Source organism: Carassius carassius, chromosome 19, assembly GCF_963082965.1.
Source record: "Carassius carassius chromosome 19, fCarCar2.1, whole genome shotgun sequence".
Taxonomy (NCBI): domain Eukaryota; kingdom Metazoa; phylum Chordata; class Actinopteri; order Cypriniformes; family Cyprinidae; genus Carassius; species Carassius carassius.
In genome coordinates this window covers 16,326,717-16,346,091 of record NC_081773.1, presented here as the reverse complement: position 1 = coordinate 16,346,091, position 19,375 = coordinate 16,326,717, and the positions used below count along the sequence as shown (strand labels likewise).

The 19,375-nt window shown below is 36.7% G+C and overlaps 1 protein-coding gene across 3 annotated transcripts in view; it reads left to right on the top strand.

Moving 5' to 3' along the window:
- lrrfip1a (leucine rich repeat (in FLII) interacting protein 1a) overlaps positions 1 to 19,375 on the top strand; it is a 34,297-nt gene that overhangs the window by 5,277 nt on the left and 9,645 nt on the right. The window contains exons 2-23 of one of the 3 annotated variants that reach the window (XM_059499984.1): positions 5,602 to 5,688; positions 8,745 to 8,762; positions 9,060 to 9,116; positions 10,044 to 10,088; positions 10,312 to 10,362; positions 10,736 to 10,768; positions 11,135 to 11,197; positions 11,285 to 11,326; positions 11,496 to 11,555; positions 12,609 to 12,689; positions 12,864 to 12,893; positions 13,622 to 13,678; positions 14,978 to 15,055; positions 15,471 to 15,593; positions 16,138 to 16,173; positions 16,269 to 16,394; positions 16,904 to 16,975; positions 17,415 to 17,585; positions 17,839 to 17,931; positions 18,067 to 18,159; positions 18,408 to 18,500; positions 18,779 to 18,899. In XM_059499984.1, coding sequence (XP_059355967.1) covers positions 5,602 to 5,688; positions 8,745 to 8,762; positions 9,060 to 9,116; positions 10,044 to 10,088; positions 10,312 to 10,362; positions 10,736 to 10,768; positions 11,135 to 11,197; positions 11,285 to 11,326; positions 11,496 to 11,555; positions 12,609 to 12,689; positions 12,864 to 12,893; positions 13,622 to 13,678; positions 14,978 to 15,055; positions 15,471 to 15,593; positions 16,138 to 16,173; positions 16,269 to 16,394; positions 16,904 to 16,975; positions 17,415 to 17,585; positions 17,839 to 17,931; positions 18,067 to 18,159; positions 18,408 to 18,500; positions 18,779 to 18,899 — 1,630 coding nt within the window. The remainder of the gene's footprint in view (positions 1 to 5,601; positions 5,689 to 8,744; positions 8,763 to 9,059; positions 9,117 to 10,043; positions 10,089 to 10,311; positions 10,363 to 10,735; positions 10,769 to 11,134; positions 11,198 to 11,284; positions 11,327 to 11,495; positions 11,556 to 12,608; positions 12,690 to 12,863; positions 12,894 to 13,621; positions 13,679 to 14,977; positions 15,056 to 15,470; positions 15,594 to 16,137; positions 16,174 to 16,268; positions 16,395 to 16,903; positions 16,976 to 17,414; positions 17,586 to 17,838; positions 17,932 to 18,066; positions 18,160 to 18,407; positions 18,501 to 18,778; positions 18,900 to 19,375) is intronic. The other 2 variants (XM_059499985.1, XM_059499986.1) reach the window with 2 other exon arrangements.

Below are 19,375 nucleotides of genomic sequence, written 5' to 3'. Positions count from 1 at the left end.
TTTTTAATTGCTTAACATAAATCTGAATATAATCAGCTAAAGTATAAATATGGTTTAAATAAGGATAGCTGTAGAACAAGTAAGATTCAGTTAGTTAAAATGTATTAGATGTATTGTTATATGTTATTTTATGTTTAAAACACATTCAGTTATAGTATTATTACAGAAATCTCATTATTTTTTCATTTATGTATGACTGACAGATATTTGTCACTTAAAGTCCAAATAGATGAAAATTTCATGAGTTAAAATACATAGATCTTAAATGATTATATGTATGTTTTTAGTGCTACTTGACTGATTAAATGTAATGGTAATATGAGCAAGGTCACAGGGTTTTCAGTGCACTATACAGTGATGTTTTCAGTTATAATTCTCAGTGTAACCTACAACATTTTTTTGAAATCCATTTATTTGTTGGATTTGATTTGCATGGTCATCCTTTATGCAAACCCCCCCCCCCACACACACACACACACACAAATATCTCTTGGTTTTTTTTCTTGTTCTGATAAGTTACACTCAGGGTTACACTCTGAGCAACTCTGAGAGAAAACTCACAAAGAGAGAAAATAGTCAATTTTTCATGATTTATTAACTTGGTGTACAAGGTCATGTTGTGGATTTTGTTCTGATAAGACTGTGTGCTAAAGTGAAAGGAATACAAATTTAGACAAACTCTTGCTCTAGGTCTGAAGCAGCTTAATGTGTAAAAATTTGGTAAAGTTGCAAGGACACTGCTCATTCCTCAGTTTATCTTCTGTTTTTACACTGAGCTGACTCCAACAAACTTTGCCATCTTATTTAACTTAATGTTTGTGGGCCATATAAGATGCTAAAATAGAAATGTTATTATTTTATTTTATTAATTTTTTTTAAGAATTTCAAAAACACATAAGTAAAATATAAAATTACAGTATATATTATTGGCCATTATTGTCTATTCTGCAGTTTAAACCCAGTTCCCCTTCAACCATTTTTTTGGCCTTAAAACAGGGAGCACATTGAATGACATTAGAAATTAGAGACCAGTAGCTAATGACCATCATGCTGCTCTCTCTCACTCCCTCATTTCAACAAGCTGGAGTTTCTCTCACAGGCTTGTTCTTGCCCTTGAGTAACTCTGTGGTCAGTGAAGCAAGTTTTCTGTGTTGGCCAAGTACACTAGGTTTTCTCTTTCTGTGAAGAGCTGCTTCTGTGTGCAGTCGTCTGAGACAGGCACAGTAGCATCTCTCAAAACATCAGCCTGCCTCAGGTTTCTCAGGGTTTAAGAGTGAAGTGTGGCATTTCTGAGCCACTAGCGGCATCAAAAGTGATTTGCAAAATACTAATGCAATCATCATTGGTTGAGACAGAACAGGACATGTCGATCTGCTCAAACAAAGCACTAATGTTTTGATTGCACCACTGTGTTTGCACTCTTTAGTCAAAATCAATGGATTACTTATAGTAACCTCTGCATGTGAAACTTGGATAGGAAAGTATTTAAAGATATATATTTCAACCAAAAAAAAAAAAGAAAGAAATTCTTTCAAACCTATATGCCTTTCTTCTGTTTTCAAAATATCTTCTTTTGCATTTGTACTAAAGAAAGAATGTAATACAGGTTTGGTATGACATCAGGGTGAATACATTTGTAGAGTTAGGCGGTAATATAGTTCATCATTTTATAGTTATATTTGAGCTGTTTTACAGTTTACATTTTTGGGTCAGCTATCACTTTAACTTGGAACATTTATGTTTTAATTGTCTGATTTTATATTAGATATGATGTATTACCACTAAGTAATGGTCACTTAATCTTATCTCTTTTCCTTCTTTTCCTTTCCCTCCCTTGCTCGGAATGACCCAAATTTATGTTCCTACATTTTTTTTATCCATACATGGTGACTTCTTTTTTTGAGCAAGCTCAGATTTGATATTACATTTAGCCACAGATCCCAGGAACCTGCTAAAATATGCATCCACCACACACAGATCAGACATTGTTTGGTTTATGTTTGAAATGGAAGGCTGGCACGATTTATGTAGGTGTTAATATGGGCAGACCAGAAATGTGGCAGACGTCTCCAGTGATCTCATATGTTCCAGTCTCTGGCTCTTACGTTAGTACTCAAGTAAGAAAGACTGTTTATGTCTCCTACTGAAGACCGTTAATCCAGTGTACACAGATGGCAAAATGATACACATTTTTAATATTGAGCTTTCCACATTCAGATGAATTAAACTGCCCAGGGGCTCTCTTGGTTTATACAAGTCATAGTTTTGGATTTAATAATGTCTCTTTTTAAATGTCAACATTTTTAGTAAGTTCTGCTTCCAGAGTACAGTCCAAAACACACTGAGCAAGGAGCAGTGGAGAACCTCAAGTCAGTTGTGTTGAATATCTTCGTTTTCTTCCTTTAAGTTTCTATTACAGCTAGTTTGTTCGCGGTCCAGATGATTAGCGTGTACCCGCTCAGCCTGGCATGCTGGTACAAGAGGCCGTGGGAGAGAGAGATCTGGCAAGCTTGGCATCTCCTTCTGTGGTATTTATGTCAACAGATAAGAACTCTGGACTCAAATTGTCCTGGCATTCATTAAACTCCCAGGGACTCCTGAATGACAGGCTTATGGTGCATGTCTACCTTAAAAGGCACCAGACAAGGTGTTTTAGTAAACCTGTCTATAATCATCTATCTGTAAAAAATACAAAAACACAATTCATCAACTCTGTTGACCATAAACACAGGACATGTTTTTGCTTGCACCTTGCAAGGCCTCCAGATGCATTTATTTATTTATTATTATTATTATTATTTTTAATTGAAGCAGGGTGGAATAAGTGAATGCGTTCTGTGTGAAGCACTTCATCCGAGTTTCATGCATTAACCAAGGCTGATTGCCAATGCCAACTGCCAACTTTTTCATATGCTGCATCCATGAGAATATAGGTGCTTCCCAATTTGTGTATTTAAGCATTATTTTATGCCATGTTCTAGTGTCAATACTAGTGTGTGTAATGTTCACACACTATGAGGGTGAGGGGTTATTAGATTGCAATGCTAGATGGCACTCATAGACTTTAGAAGTGCATAGTCTAGTGCATCTTTTGCGACACAGCAGACTGTGTGCATCCAAGATAGGGCCATATCTACTAAAAAAAATTACACCTTTGAATGGCAACTTTATTTTAAGTCTCAATTTGGTAACTGCAGATAATAACGAATGTACTATTTGGTCAATTAGAGCAATTAAAGAATGAATTTCTATTCTAAAAAAGGGTCACTACCAGACAGTAGTGTAACTAGTTCTTCACAAAACTTTCATTTAAATTAGAGCATTTTGGGTTTATTGATAGAACCCGCTCCATTTGGGTCATTAAAAATAGCTGTTGAGGAGAGTGTGAGAGGAGAGAGGTGTGTGAAATAGGCCAGTTTGTTTTCCTCTTCTGCGATAGGAGTGTGTAAATGGTCGTGATGGGGGACAATGCAGATGACCCAGGCTATATGCTCACCGTGACTGATATCATGGTGTACTTTGATAACTGCAAGAAGGTAGGCCTTAATATGAATATGGGTTGTGATAAAACAGCTGCTTGTTTTAGTTCAGAGGGCATGAATAGTGCATGTTTTCTTTAAGATTGCTAACCTGCTTCGTTTAGGTGACTATGCACATCTTATGTATTTTTTTTCTTTCTTGTCAAAGCCCTTGATTTATATGTATATTGTAAGCATTGTAAAGCACAGACTAAAATGTACTACAAAAGATTTGGTTCAGTAATATAAATGATTATCTTGTTCATGTAAATCATATTGTGTACAATGTACATGCCCTCCACATCAGAAATAAGCAGTGAAGGATTTTCATACGATCAGTGGTTTGTTCTGCTAAAGTGCAGGAAGGGTGGGATCCAGACTTGATTGTGAATGACTCAGCCCTCTGATTTCCTGCTAAGGTCAAAAAAGGCATAATTTTGGCTACCCTGTTAGTTACGCCGTCTTACAGAGTGCATTTATTTCTCAATTTTTTTTTAAGACTCTAATACCCTTTTTTTTTCAAAATTAAATATTATTTCACATTTTCAGCACAGCCAAAGTCCTGCTGGGTGGTAACTGTTATTTTAAAGAAGCATGTATGCATAGGTGGATTGCGGTGTTTGTGGAAATCATATGTTGACATTAGTGAGAACCTGTTAGAAACATGTTTGGACAGCTGCTTAATTGCCGGGGTTGGCTTTAGTAACTTCACCCTGGCAGTTCTTCTTCTACACAATTATGTGTCTTCATTGCAACAGTATTAACATAACATGGTCACACATTCCTGTTTACAACTGTAGTGATATTCAGTAAAAAATGTTTCTTGAATTCAGATTTGGATGTTGAATTCTGATGTTGAATGTAAACTGCACAGTGCCACTCATTAAGCATGAGAAAGGATTAATATTTCTAGTTTATTTGTCCTCTTTTGTCCTGTTTCTGCTTTGATTTGATTATTTGAATAGTGCTGTGATTTGCCAACATGAAAAATGTCTTTGTAAGTGTGATTGTTTGTGCATATTTATTTATTTATTTATTATTTTTGAATGAATGAAGTTAATAATAGAATATAGAAGCTTGTCCTTTACTCCTAAATTAAAAAAAAAAAGTTTAATGTAAAATTAGGCCATCACTTTGTTTGAACTACTACAAGAAGTGGTTGAAGCTGTGGAAATATTTATTTTGGCAAATTTTTCTTGAACATCATTGTTGGCAAAGGGACACAAGACCTGTGAGTGAGAAACAGCTGCTTCCTTGGAAAGTTGTGTGACTGTGTTCAGGACGGAAGGCCTCAGTCTGAGACATTAAGATATGATCTGACATTTACTCAGGAACACGTTATTATGGATTACTTCAACAGCTAACAAACACAGGAATTCACTTTTAATCTTGCCTGCCTTTTGGAGTAGTTCCACTGTTTTAACACTTTTTTTTTTGTCCTGTTAAAACACAAATATAAGTACTTTGCTGTGTTTTCAGGAATGTGTGAGTGTTACAGTCATGCCTCTGGTGTGAAGATTTCTTGTAGTACAGGATTGGGGGGAAATGAGCAGATTTCAGTTGCAAATATCACTGTGGGAGGGTAGTGTCTTTGATTTAATCCAGGAGTTGAGGTCTTCTCTTTTTCTCAGTTGTTAAACATTTTGTGGCGTCATCTGCAGGAAGGAAGTGTGTTTTCTCTCTCTCTCTCTCTCGCCCTCCTCATGCAGAGGAAGTCTCTTCCTTAAAAGGACTTTCAAAGTGTGATGAACTAAAGTCACAAATACATTCACACATACCCATGTAAACAAACACATTGATAGCATGTGCAGTCTGAGAAATATATAGTTACAGTACATAAAACTTAATGACCGAGGGGAGATACATAAACATGTTCATGTAATCATGTAATATAGGAAATGTATATAACCTGTGAACCACCTGTTGAATTTACATTACAAGAAATTTAATAAGAAGTAGTTTTTTGTGTGTTGATTTAACTTCCTCTACATTTTGCATTCACTACAGTGCTCATGGTCTCTTGGTTATGGTTTAATAACTTTACCTCTCTCTCTTTCTCTGTTTCCCCATCCGCCCCCTGCAGGCTGAAGCCCGTTTGGCAGCTAAGAGGGCGGCCCGTGCAGAAGCTCGTGAGATCAGAATGAGAGAACTGGAGAGACAACAGAAAGAGGTGAAAAAATACAATCACTGAAGGCTGAAATGTAGGCCTTAGCGTTGCTAAATGTGATGTTAGTCTTGATTTTCTATCAACTTTTACATATTGCTTTTCAGGTCTCATATAATATTCTGTAAGCTATAACATACATCTTTATAGAAATTGCATTTATTTATTTATTTATTCTTTATATATTTATTTATTAATTAGGGGGCTCAGCAAACCTTCTAGCACGACAGTGTTGTTCCAGTGCATAGATGTTTTGACATGCCCAGCAGTAACATGTGACCTATCCTGTAAGATTGAGATTTGAGGTGGTTTAACTTCTGGAAAGTCCCATCCCCATACGCTTACCTGATTAACTTCATTCTGTGCATATAGTGGAAATGTCCATGATCAGAACACCTGATAACAAGAGTCAAATATTAAGAAACTGAAAGCATCTTACAAAGTAAACAACCTGCATTACACAACATGTTGAAACCCAGAAGAAGAACCTTCCATGCAGTTCAAGAGTGTGTTGAGCTGTAGGCCTTTAAAATTGCATTGGCGTTTTTGTAAAGGTTTTCACTAATAATATTTATCCAGTCTTGGCCTTTGTTCACTCAAAATATTTTCAAGGTGTTTTCCTCTCTTACTGCCAGCGGAAAAGGCCGCCTTTATTCTCAAAACTGAATCTTTCTTATCTCTTGTTGACTCGCTCCTGCACAACACTGTCAGCCGATTATGTTCAATTTGTTTAATCTTCATCATGATTGTGGGCTCTGCGCTTTGAAGGACATGTTTTGGCTGGGTAAGGGGGATCAGGGTCAGTTAATCACCCCCTGGGTCAGGACCTTCTAAGAGCCCATTTGAACATAAGCATTTGCTCAGCTAATGCTCAGAAATATTACAGGTAACATAAGCACATTGGGGTCTTTAAAAGCAAAACAAACTTAGAAGTGTTCAATGTTAAATACACTTTAAAGGTATACTCTTCCCCAAAATGAAAATTTTGTACTTTTACCCCTCATTCTGGTCCAAGATTAAAGGTCATTTTCAACTCCGTTATAGTTACTATAAGTCTTTCCAAACAGACTTTTTAGATGTTGAGTTATTCATTTGTTTTGTCAGGCTTTTGGTACTATAACAGTTTGTTGCCTAAACGTTCCCCATAGTAAAGAGAGCTGGATTTTGCAACAAATGGAAGAACAAGAAGAAATGGCAACATTTGGTTGCACTCATGGATATGCGTATGGTTAATTTTGGGTAATTAGTGTTCATGCACTGTGACTGCTGATGCTGGTTTGCTACCTGTTACTGTACAAAGTAAATAGGACATGAATGGCATTGGGTTCAGTTGCATGAATTTAAAGTTGTAGATTCCTTAAGATATTTATGAATAAAGTTGCTCAGGGTTCTTCGAAGGTAAATGGACAACCAGAAACCCACACTGTGATACCTGAGCTCAGACGCAACAAACTTATGTAATGAAGATAAACCCAGCCTTTAAGCATACCTGGGTCACACTTGAGAGATTAGCTAGCATTCAGAGTTAAGCCCGGTCTGATCAGGAGGTGTGTGTGAATGTTAAGGGTGTGTGTTTTGTGGCTTTAAATCTCCAGCCAAGTCTTTAAAAGTAGATTATGAGCTTTCAGCCGTTCCTGCAGTGGGTTAACAGATTCAGTTTCTACTCAGTTCTCACTATCTGGCTGTGATCCTTATGCTGATTGCAAACTTAATGACTAAGGATTGAAGATGCTGTGACATAAAATAGATCTGGAAGAGTTTAATCCAGACTTTGTGGAGGTTTGGATTTTGACTGCATCTTTGGGATTATAGAAGGTCTCCGTCTCCCTCAGTCCTGAGGTGGATGGGGACTCTTTGAGACTATCAGGACGGCCTGCAAGCGATTAGTGCGTAGAGGGGCTAGGGTAGTGATCAGTGGGAGACCCCAGACCCCTCTGCTGAGGAAGGTGAGATAAAAAAATGTACTAGATGAGCATGCAAAGATAGGAAATTACTGACTTTTAAATGTGTTAATAATTATGTAACAGATTGATTGATGCATTTGATTTTCTTTACTAGTTTAACTAGCATTGGGTGATCTGTATGTTATTCTGGTTTTATTTGTTGACTATGACCGGTCAACTTAATGAAGAATTTTGAAACTGTTTCGTGCTTGTAATAAGGATGAGTTTAGGTTCTATCAAGGGTGTTTATTGAGTTTGCATGCCATGGTTATTTATTAGAAAAAAAGTTTTATTTTCTTCCTTTTGAAGAACATTTCTTCTAAAACTAACAATTTTTTTGGCTAATTCGGTGAGAGTGGAAAAACAAAAGTGCATTGATGTTGTTGGAAAGTCTCTTAATTTGATACATAAGGTGTTAAAGGTATTTGAAAGGAAGATGTTTTGCTACAGGACTGGATGAGAAAACACTCATCAAAACTGGAGCAAATACACATGGGGAAACCAGTTAGGTGACATTTTGTGGGTTTTCAGTAAGTAAGAGTGAAAGTGTTCACTATTGCTCTGTATGGTTTAGGCTATATAATAATTAGATTAGAATCTTGATTAAATTATCAAAATAAACAACCAGCTGTTAAAGAGATGTCTTTTTCTTGCTAGAAAACTGCTTTTGTATAGGTTCTATCTATTATCAGTGTTTAGTTATGTCATTAGCATCAGGTTAGTATATTTGTAAGTGTCAAAATATACTCTGGGGACCAAACCATAGTAGTTGGATATTTTAAGAATCTTCAGCATAATTGTTGATGTTATTGTTACTTGTGAAAAAGTAATAGACACATACACAAGTGTATTAGTGTAAACATGACTGCTGTTGTTTTCTCTAGCTGTAATTTTACCTGTAAGGCCAGGTAACTTGACACTGAGCTGACAGATTGCTAAAACTTCTCTCAAATTGCTAAAGCAGCTTTCCCTTTTTGTTTCATTATCTTTGAGCTCACACTCTTCCACTCGGTTATCTCTCTACCATGTCAAATAATCGATGCCCTCTCTTTTTCCCTTTCCTTTCCCCATCTGGTGGCTTTCTTTCTGATCGTGTTTTACTGGCCTCCTGTGACGTAGATTTATCAGGTGCAGAAGGTAGGACATCTGATGCTTTAGTTCTACTCTACACAGTCAGGAAAAAGGTACAAAGACTGTCACTGGGGTGGTCCCATTTCAAATGGTACATCTTTGTACTGTATTTAACACTACCAAGTGCGTAGTTGTGCCCTTAAAGGGTACATATTAGTACCGTTTGAAAGGGTACCACCCCAGTGACAACTTATGTACCAGTTTTAAAATACTGTACTTCTATTTCTTTCCTTCTGTTGCTTTCTTGTTACGTGAACTTCCCTTATTTTTCTCGCCTCGTTTCTGCTGCATTTCTCTTTTTAGAAATACTATGGACTGGATAACTTGGACAACAAATGGGGGGACATTGAGCAGTGGATGGTACACTCACTGTTTTGAGATTTTCATCAACATGTGACTTTAACATGATAGGGATCGCAGTACAAGATGTGTGCATGTTCTTTTTGTTAATAATTAGCATGTTTGATGTTGGATATCAGGGTTGCATGTCTCAACACTTGGTCATACCGCTACATGATTTTAGTTTTCACAAATTTCAACAAATAAATTAAAACTTTGTTCATATACGTTTACTGGGATTGTAGATATTTTAATGTACACTAACATTCAAAAGTTTGGTGTCAATAAGATTTTTTAAGGTGATTCTGAAAGCCTTCTGCTTACCAAGGCTGAATTTATTTGATAAAAATACAAAATAAAAACTGTAATATTGTGGAATATTAGAATTGGTTAGTTTTATTATTATTTTAAAATGTAGCTTTGTTATAGCAAAGCTATTTAAACACCGCAGCCAGTTTTCAGTGTAAGATTATCTTTTTGGAAACATTCTAATATGCTGATGTAGTGCTCAAGAAAGAATATATATATATATTTTTTTTTTTTTGATGAGCAAAGTTCAAAAGAACAGTATAGATTTAATAAAAGAAATATTTTGTAACATTATAAATATCCTTACTCTTACTGTCACTTGATACATTTATAGCATTCCATTTTATAGCAAATAAAATCTTACTGACCCCAAGAACATACATGTAAATTTATTACATCTTTTCACTTTTTTTTTGTCTTGAGTTTTTGGTTTCTGTTTTTTTTACATGATTTCTCTTGCATCAGTTATTACTGATTTGCATGCTGTCTTTGCATAAACTGCTCAGCCTTTCTTGCTGAGACTTGTGTGCCTCTTTTGCCATCTTGCTTCATTTCTCTTCTCTTCTCTTCTCTTCTCTTCTCTTCTCTTCTCTTCTCTTCTCTTCTCTTCTCTTCTCTTCTCTTCTCTTCTCTTCTCAGGAGGACAGTGAGCGATATACACGTGTCTCACGGAGACATGCTTCGGTTTGTACCTTTTGTCTTTCCTCTGTCAGTCTTTTTAAACCACTTCCACAAACAAACACGTTTGTCCTTCAGAAAAATAATACACTTGGATTTTATTCCAAATGCAATTACTTTAAGTCAGACTTATTTTGGGCTTCACTGTACATACTGATTTGCTGTTTATGTACACAGTGGTGAGTTTTATGTCTTTAAACTCTTGCTAACTTTTTTTTTGTCCATCAAGGTGTCAGATGATGAAGAACAGATGTCAGTGGGGAGCAGGAGCAACATACGGGTCAGTATCAGTGTAACTGTATAGTTCCTTATATAAACCACGGGTGTCAAACTCAATTCCTGGAGGGCCACAGCCCTGCAGAGTTCAGCTCCGACCCTTATTAAACACACCTGATCCAGCTAATTACATCCTTCAGGCTTATTTGAAAAATAGATGGTTTGTGTGTTGGAGCAGGGTTGGAACTAAACTCTGCAGGGCTGGGGTCCTCCAGGAACTGAGATGGACACCTCTGGTATAAACCTTGTGTGCTGCTGGTCAGAGTGTTTGTTGTAGGTGTATATGAGTGTGTGCTGCTTATGTGTGTTGTCTAAGGTTATAAAACAGTCCAAAATATTCATCTTCATGCTGATGGTGGTTTTGTTTGTCTGGGCAGTTGGATTTGGATGCGGCGGGTGCTTACGGCGTGGTAAGAATCACAGGGTGGGAAATGTTTCTTTGGGCACGGATGTTATGTCATTACTTTCAGGTTCCTGTGAAAGTAAAATGAGCACATAATTGAGTTCACAAGACATTTTTGTTTTTGCACTGTGGTGTGTTTCAACTAAGTATGGCTAATACCTGATGCTACATTTGTGATGTTTTGAAGTGTTTCATCACATTACAAATGAAGGGGGTGTGCTTCGTCTTCTGGATTTGATCAAATATAACCATATGAGACCATAACATTTTTGTTATGTGTCTGAATCTTCACCTGCATGTTCACAACCATGAAGTATTGAGCAGTTAATTCTGCAGTTTTAATCTTACTTCCATTTCTCACCATCCTGTCCAGCTTCCCCAGGCCTCCTCCTATCATAAGAAGTCCAAGAAAAAGAAGAAACATTCTTCCAAAAGTGTACGTTCGCAGCATTAATGCACGTCACATGAATGTTCTATAACAAGAAGATTTAATATCAATCATGACTTCTTGTCTATCCCACAGAGCAATGGCTATGATGATGATCTCAGCACATTGTCTAGTCGGGTTAGTGGCCCAACTAACTGTATGATAATAGTATTAACTAGTGTGTTGGTTCACCTGTTATGACATCCAGGAGTCTGTGGTGTTAATTCATGATGCAGCAGTGTGACTAACTCTGGTGTGCTGTGGTACAAATCAGTGTGAAGATTGTAAACTGTGTATTTGTGCGCAGAGCTCCAGACTCAGTGATGAGAGCAAAATGTCTCGCTCCTCTAGACTTGATCAGCAGTCGGTGGGTCTCAATCCAGCATCTCTTTGTGTGATTAACATGAAAATATATCTAACATGAGTGGATTGTTACCAATGTCTTTGAAAAAGCATGATGGATTTGTTAAAAATAAGAGAGGTTGGACTAATTATTATAATTTTTTTAATGATAAGCATTGGGCAAAAAGTGTCAGTGCCAAGCAGGACTTTAATTTTAGATTTATTTATTGATATTACAGAATCAAGAAGTTGCTATCTATATTATACATGTATTTTACAATTTTCAAAGTTATTTATTTCTAATTCAGTAAATGTTATGTAAAAAAATATGCAGCATTGTATCGGTACAATAATACAATTATGACAAATGACATTATCTAACAATAACAGCAACAGCCTATTTATTTATTTATTTTTTTTTTTACTATATTTGTTGACCACAAAAAAAAAACACTTTTAGCTGATTTGCTGGTATTCCAACCTGTTCAGACTGATCTGATTTGCTTGGTTTTAAAGAGGTTTTAAACAATCAAGCTGAGAAAGCAGCATGCCTGTCAGCTTGGCCAATCTGCCAGACCAGATAAACCAAATTAATAACCTGAAGAGTTTGAGATTTGGGTAGTTACTTGCAAAATAGTAGATGTAAAATGATTAATTAATACAGGTGTGTTTTACAGTATATGCAACAATTTTATGCATGTGAGTTGTAGGCTTTTCACGCAAACATTTTTGCCCTAGGTAGAATTAACTTCCCTTTATTTCTAAATTACACTGCCAAATATGTGAACCGTGCAGTCTCAACCCTGGGTAATGTGTGCAGCATGAAATATGATAATTATTGCAAAAATGTATTCATCAAAAATGATCCTGGGTGAACACTTTCAAGTGTGAAAAGCCCATTTAAAACCATTCCTGACCTCAGCTGGCATGATGCCCCTGCACTGCACATTTTAGCATGGTAAAATGGTTAGATGGTCTCCATCAACATTTTTCTCCCTCCATCGCTCTGTACATCTCTCATGCTTTTGTCTTCATCAGTTCATCATTCAATCATCTACATTATTTCCCATCATTTTAGAAAACCTGCCATTCATCTGAACTGTACAGCAGCAGTAGTTATTCCTCTAAACATCAAGCCCCTTCCTACAATCGCTGCCAGGTCTGTCATCTTCATCCACTCCTTCCAAGCTGCTGAGTATCTATCCACTGTTTAAATCCCCTCTTTCTGTTTCCTTCTATCATTTTCTTCTCTGTCATGTCCACCTTTTTTGCAGTTCTTCTCCACTTTTACTCTGTAGTTGATTTGAAATGTTCGTCTCTTCTGTCTGTTTAGTCATCTTTGCTGCACAGCAGGAAGCACAGGGTTTGTGCTGCTCCTCATATTACCCTCTGCCCCACAGCACTTCCTGTACAATAACACGTGCAGCTCTGTACACATGTTTTGAATACTTTCACTCTCATCCACAGCAGGTCATCTGGGGTTAGCTAGATCTTAAACCCACACAGACCACAAAAACCTGAGGACTGAGCTAACTGCTTGTGCTTTGACTTTGACTTGTAGTCCTTAAAGGTGCATTGTGTGATGGAATTTTATTTGTTTGTTTAATTGTTTTCCCAACCAGACTTCCCAAAAAACTATTATAGTTATTTGAATGACTACAATGCTTCTTTCCTGGTAAACATTGAAACATTTCAAAATGTTTTACTGTTTTCACCAGCATTTTGTAACCCTGTGATCTTGCTCTAACTTCTACTTTATTAGCTCATCAGTCAGTTGACATTTTAAAAGGGGGTTTGTCCTATGAATAGCAATCTCAACATATTAAACTGGGATAAAAATATTGAACTATTACACACTTCACCTTTAATAACTAGTTATAGACCTTTCCCCAACCAACCTGACAGAAATCAAATGACGTCATCTGAATGTGATGAAAGACTATTGATACACTGTGCATAAAAAAGGAGAACTGAGACTGTGGAGAGAGTTTGCATGCTCACTTGCACAGAGTGATTATGGGTAAGAACTCAAGGCATGAGAAGATGATAAAAATGTTTCTCTGCTGTGTGTTTATGTCTGTCCGTCATCAGGGCTCTGTATATGAGGACAGTCTCTACAGTGGCTCTCGACGCTCCAGTGCTCGTGCTGTAAGAATGATTGCACTGAACTGTAAATGTCCATGAAATCTGTAACGTTAACCTGTGGGTTGAGTTCCCTAACCAACAAGTGTGATATATATATATATATATATATTTTTTTTTTTTTTTTGTAATATTCTCTCTTCATAATAATTAATGCTGTAATGCCACTCAGAGCATTCTCAAAATATTACTTGGGTATGTTTTAACACATTAAACACATGGGGCTGAATGGGATTTAGAAGCTAATGCAGGTCAGAAGTGCTTTGAAATGCTTTTAAGAAGGCTTTGAATGAGTTTTGTTAATTCCATAAAGCTAAGAGTGCTTTATATTTGTAGAGCTGATAATCTTAACATTGTCACATGACATTATCTTTTGAAAAACATCAGGAATTTTTGTTAAAATTGACATGAATGTTTAAAGGAAAGTGTGTATTTTAGGTGTTTTTAAATATACAGTACTGTGCAAAAGTCTTAGGCCACTAGTATTTTCACCAACAATTTTTTTGTTCTTTTGCTGTAGTGACCTTTGCAGGTTTCTTAAAGCATTTTGGAGACATTGCCACAGTTCATCTGGATTTATTCTGTCTCCGTTTGTTCTGTTTCTTCATGTCACTCCAGAAAAACTGGATGATGGTGAGATCAGATCTCTGTGTGGAGCACTGGCTGTTGTCAGACTCCTTGTGCAAACAAAAATCTCACTGGATTATTACATTTAATGACCAAAATAATGTTTGGGAATGTAAACGGATATATTTACTACTGACACACTACAGCAAAACATAGAAATAACTGACTTAAAACCATTTTTTTTTTGGTGAAAATACTAGTGGATAAAGACTTTTGCACAGTACTGTATATTAGCAATCATCATAAACTATATATGTCAACTGTTATATTTCACTAGTTGGTTTAATTGATTTGCAGTACCACCGAAACATTTAAAAGTACAAATATTGCATGATGTCTCTCAAATTAATAACTGCATGTATAATCTTAAGAAATGAACAAAATGCAGTTTAAAATAATTTTAGATGCAGTGTCACAAATGTGAATTTCAAGTATTTCATGTCAAGCGTGTTCTCCAACAAAGGATTGACAGGCATGTATGTTGTCAAAGTGGGTATTCTTCCGGGTAGAATATATTTTTTTTTTTGAGTCTCTTACAGATGTGCGGTGACTGTATCAGGCCTGAAATGTCTGACAATCTCAAATCCATTTCGAGTACATCGTCTCTCTTGCTCTGTCTCTCTGTTTCTTCACATTCTTATATAGCGTGTGTGTGTGTGTGTGTGTTCGTTCCTCTAGTCCTCTGAATATGGTGGTTTCCCGGGCTCCAGCTCTAGGACTTCGTCCAGAGCAAATTCTGCGTGTGGAAGTCCAGTGGTGAGCAACTTCACTGCCACTGATGCCCAAGATTATCATGGACTATCACAATTATATTTCTCAAGTTGCTTTCTCAGTGACCGATTCAGCTACAAGCATCCAGTTCATTGGGGCTTGTGCTTTTAATGTCTCATAAATCCGGTACTGTCTGAAATTGATTGTTGTTTCTAGCTAGATCAGTGGATGAATATGCTTTGTCTCTAAAATGTAGTAATTGCTTGATGTTTACCTTAAGTAGGGTTGAGTTACTTTAACAGTGTAAGAAAGGACATCTGAGGTTGTATGAGTGTTTGTGTGCATTCTTTCTTTGGGTGCATGCAAAAAGCCAACTGTTAAACTTGGACAGTTGAGACTTCACAAATAGCTGAAATACCTCTTGCATTGATGTTCATTGCTGTCATCTGGTGGTTTCCAGGAGGACTGCAGCAGCTCAGTGGCTAGTTTTATGCGCAGCTCAGCTAGTATCAGTGGCCTCTCTAGAGACCTTGACCGTGTGGTCATTCCTGACCTGCCAAACGTTAATGGGAGGCTGTCAATGGTATGAGAGTGAAATCTTCGGGTTCATGTGATTTGTGGTGGTTGATGCCCTGGTTTAAATTGCTTGTGTGTGTGTGTGTGTGTGTGTGTGTGTGTGTGTACAAGCAGTGGCATGTTGAATTGAGGTGATGGTCTGCATGTCAGATGGTCAGTGGTCAGAAAAGTGGTTATGGTTGCAGGGAACCACAGAAGTCTGATGTTTATAATGATTATTGATAGAATTTCCAGTTGTTAATATTATAAGTCAATGTTGTGTGTATAAAAGACCTATTCACAGCACCCTGTTAATTACAGAATTGCTTGATGGTTACAGATTGATTATTAATCAAATACTGTCATTGTGGTTTGAATCGTATCAGCTTGACTTGGACTGATTTTCTTCCTCTAACAGGAATATCTCTTTTACTAACTTGTTTATGTTGCCACCATGTCTTCAGGGAACAGCATGATTTAGAATGAATGAATAAGAGACTCAATGACTTGACTCGATTTTTTTTTTTTCAAGACTACAAAATCTATTGACTGTGCATCTTTTTTAATTACAGGCTGATGACAGGTTAGAGCGAGACTACTTAGAAAAGGTTTGTGAATTTTTATTTATTTTTTTGTCAATTTGTTTATCTTTTTAGCCATTACTGTATAACCAAGGGATGTTACCTACTGTATGACTTTTTAGGGATCCTCACGAGCATCAACTATTTCTGGCGCCACTCTAACCTCTCTAGGTGGGACGTCCTCACGGAGAGGAAGTGGAGATACATCCATCACTGCTGACACAGAAGCATCCATAAGGGAAATCAAGGTGTGTGTCCTGATGTCTCTGTCTTGTGGCAGTTTAAATTTAAGAAGCAGGCTTATAGAACCACAATATCATCCCATGATTACATGGTATGCATTTGCTGGCAAATTAGTTAGATAGCACATATTTTATAAATCTATTTATTTATTATATAATTTAGTCTGATAAGAACTCATTGCTCATTTTCATCATTCATCTTGCTCACAGAAAACAATTTCCACTTTCTTTATGTTGCTCAGTCATATTTCTAGTGATCTGTCTTCTAACAAAGTCTCAGCTCCAATCAAACACACCTGAACAATATAACTAAGACGTTTGTGTGTTGAACTCTTCAGGAGCAGGACTGACCACCTTTTACGATCTGCTTCACTGTTATTTTCTACAGCTTTGTACTTGTTTTTTTTCACAGTAATTCATTTGAAAGTCTGGTGTTCTTTACCCTTCAATTGCTCTTCCTCCACTGTATCCTTTATCCTTCCTCTTCATCCTCACTCTTCATGCTTTTCATTCAGGAGATCCATGAGCTTAAGGATCAGATTCAAGATGTGGAGGCAAAGCACATGCAGAACCTCAAAGAGCTCAAGGTACATGGCTGGTAAAGGCAGTGCCAGTCAAAAGCCCAGCGAGAACCTGCCATTTTTTTATTTATATGTGATAGTGCTGGCAAAGGAACAACACATTTTGTGCTTTTTTACCAGCGAGTGGTGGATCAGAAAAACAATGAGATGATATGATGTTAGTCTCTGGTTCTCTCATCTTGCATGTTTATATGTCTATGCCACTGAAGTCTAAAGCCTCATTTCCTCTGCCTTGCTTCCACCTTTGACTTTATCTTATTCTCCAAAACATATCGTTACACATCCCTCTTCATGATTTAGTTTGATTCGATTTTTAATGTTAAGGAGAAATTTAGTTTAAAATTGTGTTTAAGACTGATGTAGAAGTTGAGGTATTGAAATGCATGCACAGAAATGTGTTTGTGAGTGTTGGCTGGTTTTCATTGTGGTGTCTGACTTTTTAAAGGATTCCCTTTTGGAAGTGGAGGAAAAGTACCGTAAGGCCATGGTCTCCAATGCACAGCTGGACAATGAGAAGACCAATATGATGTTTGAAGTGGACACTTTGAAAGACTCTTTAATGGAACTGGAGGAGATGCTCTTTGAAACACGCCGTGAGCTTGAGGAAAAGTGTAAGGTCTGTACAGTCAATAGTGCATTATAATAAGTTGCAGTAATGCGTTGTTTAATATGTTGTGGAACCACAAATAATAGATTGTTAAAATGGTAAGAACTTTTAATTGGAAATTATATTTTTAATTTTGTAATCATTTTTTGTCATTTTATTAATGGTGTACAAATGGTATTTTTGTACTTTAATCTCAGTGATAACACTCTTAAATATTCAGTTTAAAGGGTAAAAAACAACTAAAGGCAGTTTTATATTTTAGGACCTTGAACGAGAGAAGCATGCTCATAGCATACTGCAGTTTCAGTTCAGTGAACTGAAGGAGACGTTGAAACAGAGTGAAGAACTGCTCACTGTGAGTATTGTAGTATTTATGCATGTGCTAAAACCTTGTCTTTTTCAAATGCTTGGCTTATCTGCCCATCTGCTTTAACAGCTTCTCTCCTTCCTTCATCTTTGGTCTTCTTCCATGCACAATACCTCTCTATAGGAGATCCGTCAATTACGGCTCAAGCAAGATGGCAATGTTAGGGAGATTTCTGACCTCCAGGAAACTATTGAGTGGAAGAATAAAAAAATTGGGGTATGATCCCTCAGTATCCAACTCCTGTAAAAACTGTATTTGTCATTACCTTCACTGTAAGAGAAATATAATGTTATCTTTCAAAAACTATAATTGTAGTTTAACTAGATTCCACATCTGTTTCCTGCTACAACCTGTCTGTCATTGCAAAACTGTTCTTGTCTGCAGCACTGATGTTTTCATTGCTTTCACCTTCTTTCTCTCCTCTTCGCCCGTATCTTTGCCAAATCCCTTCCGGTGCTGTTCAGGCATTAGAAAGGCAGAAGGAATTTTCTGATGCCATTCGAAATGAACGGGATGAGCTTAGAGATGAGGTTGTTCAGCTCAAAGATATTTTGAAGGTATTGATGTGTGTGGTGAAACTAGGGCTCATTCTTTTCTCATCACATTTTCCTAACGAAAAAGCTTTATATTCATTTTCATGTACAGATGCTAAGACCCAGACTATAATGAAAATTGATTCATTAACACTCAATCTCTGACTGAATGAACCGTATAGTAATCATATTATCTACAAATACATGTTTACAAATAAGAAATCTAGGTCCAGTGCATCTAAATTTAACCTGATTTTTTTAAAATAATAAGTATACTAATATTAAACTGTTTTGCTGTCCAGAAACATGGCATTGTCCTTGGACTCGACTTGGCCACCAATGGAGAAACAGACGAAGTCGGAAAGGCTGATCAGAATTCTCAAACTGCATCAGCTGAAATCCGAGAGGGGAGTAGTGTACTAGGTAAGCTGCTTTTCTTAGCTTCATTCATAGCATGCTAACATGTTTTAGCTTTGACACTTTGCATTTTTGGCTTGTACAGCTCAAGCCAAGTCTAACCAAACTGTCACCGTCACATTAACATCTCTCACACTTTCCTGTTTCTCTGTATCCACTTTACATATACAGCTAGAATGAAAGTTAACACTACAGAGTCATGTCTCTTTCTTGAGTCTACCTTTCAATACTCTGCTGAATGAGTGTTTATAAATTTGCTGAAAATGTCAACATCCTTGAATTTAACATCAAAATCAAGAAAAGGAATTGCAGTGTAGCTTGTTCAGTTCTTGACTTTATTTTGGGGTTTTCTTCTTCGGGACATCCTTCAAGACTTTTGATTTGTATGGGTTTAAGAACTTTGCCATGGAGTCTTTTTTCGCTCCTTTCCCTCTTTCTTTTTCTTCTTGCTCTAAACATTTGCCAAATATTCAATGGCTTCT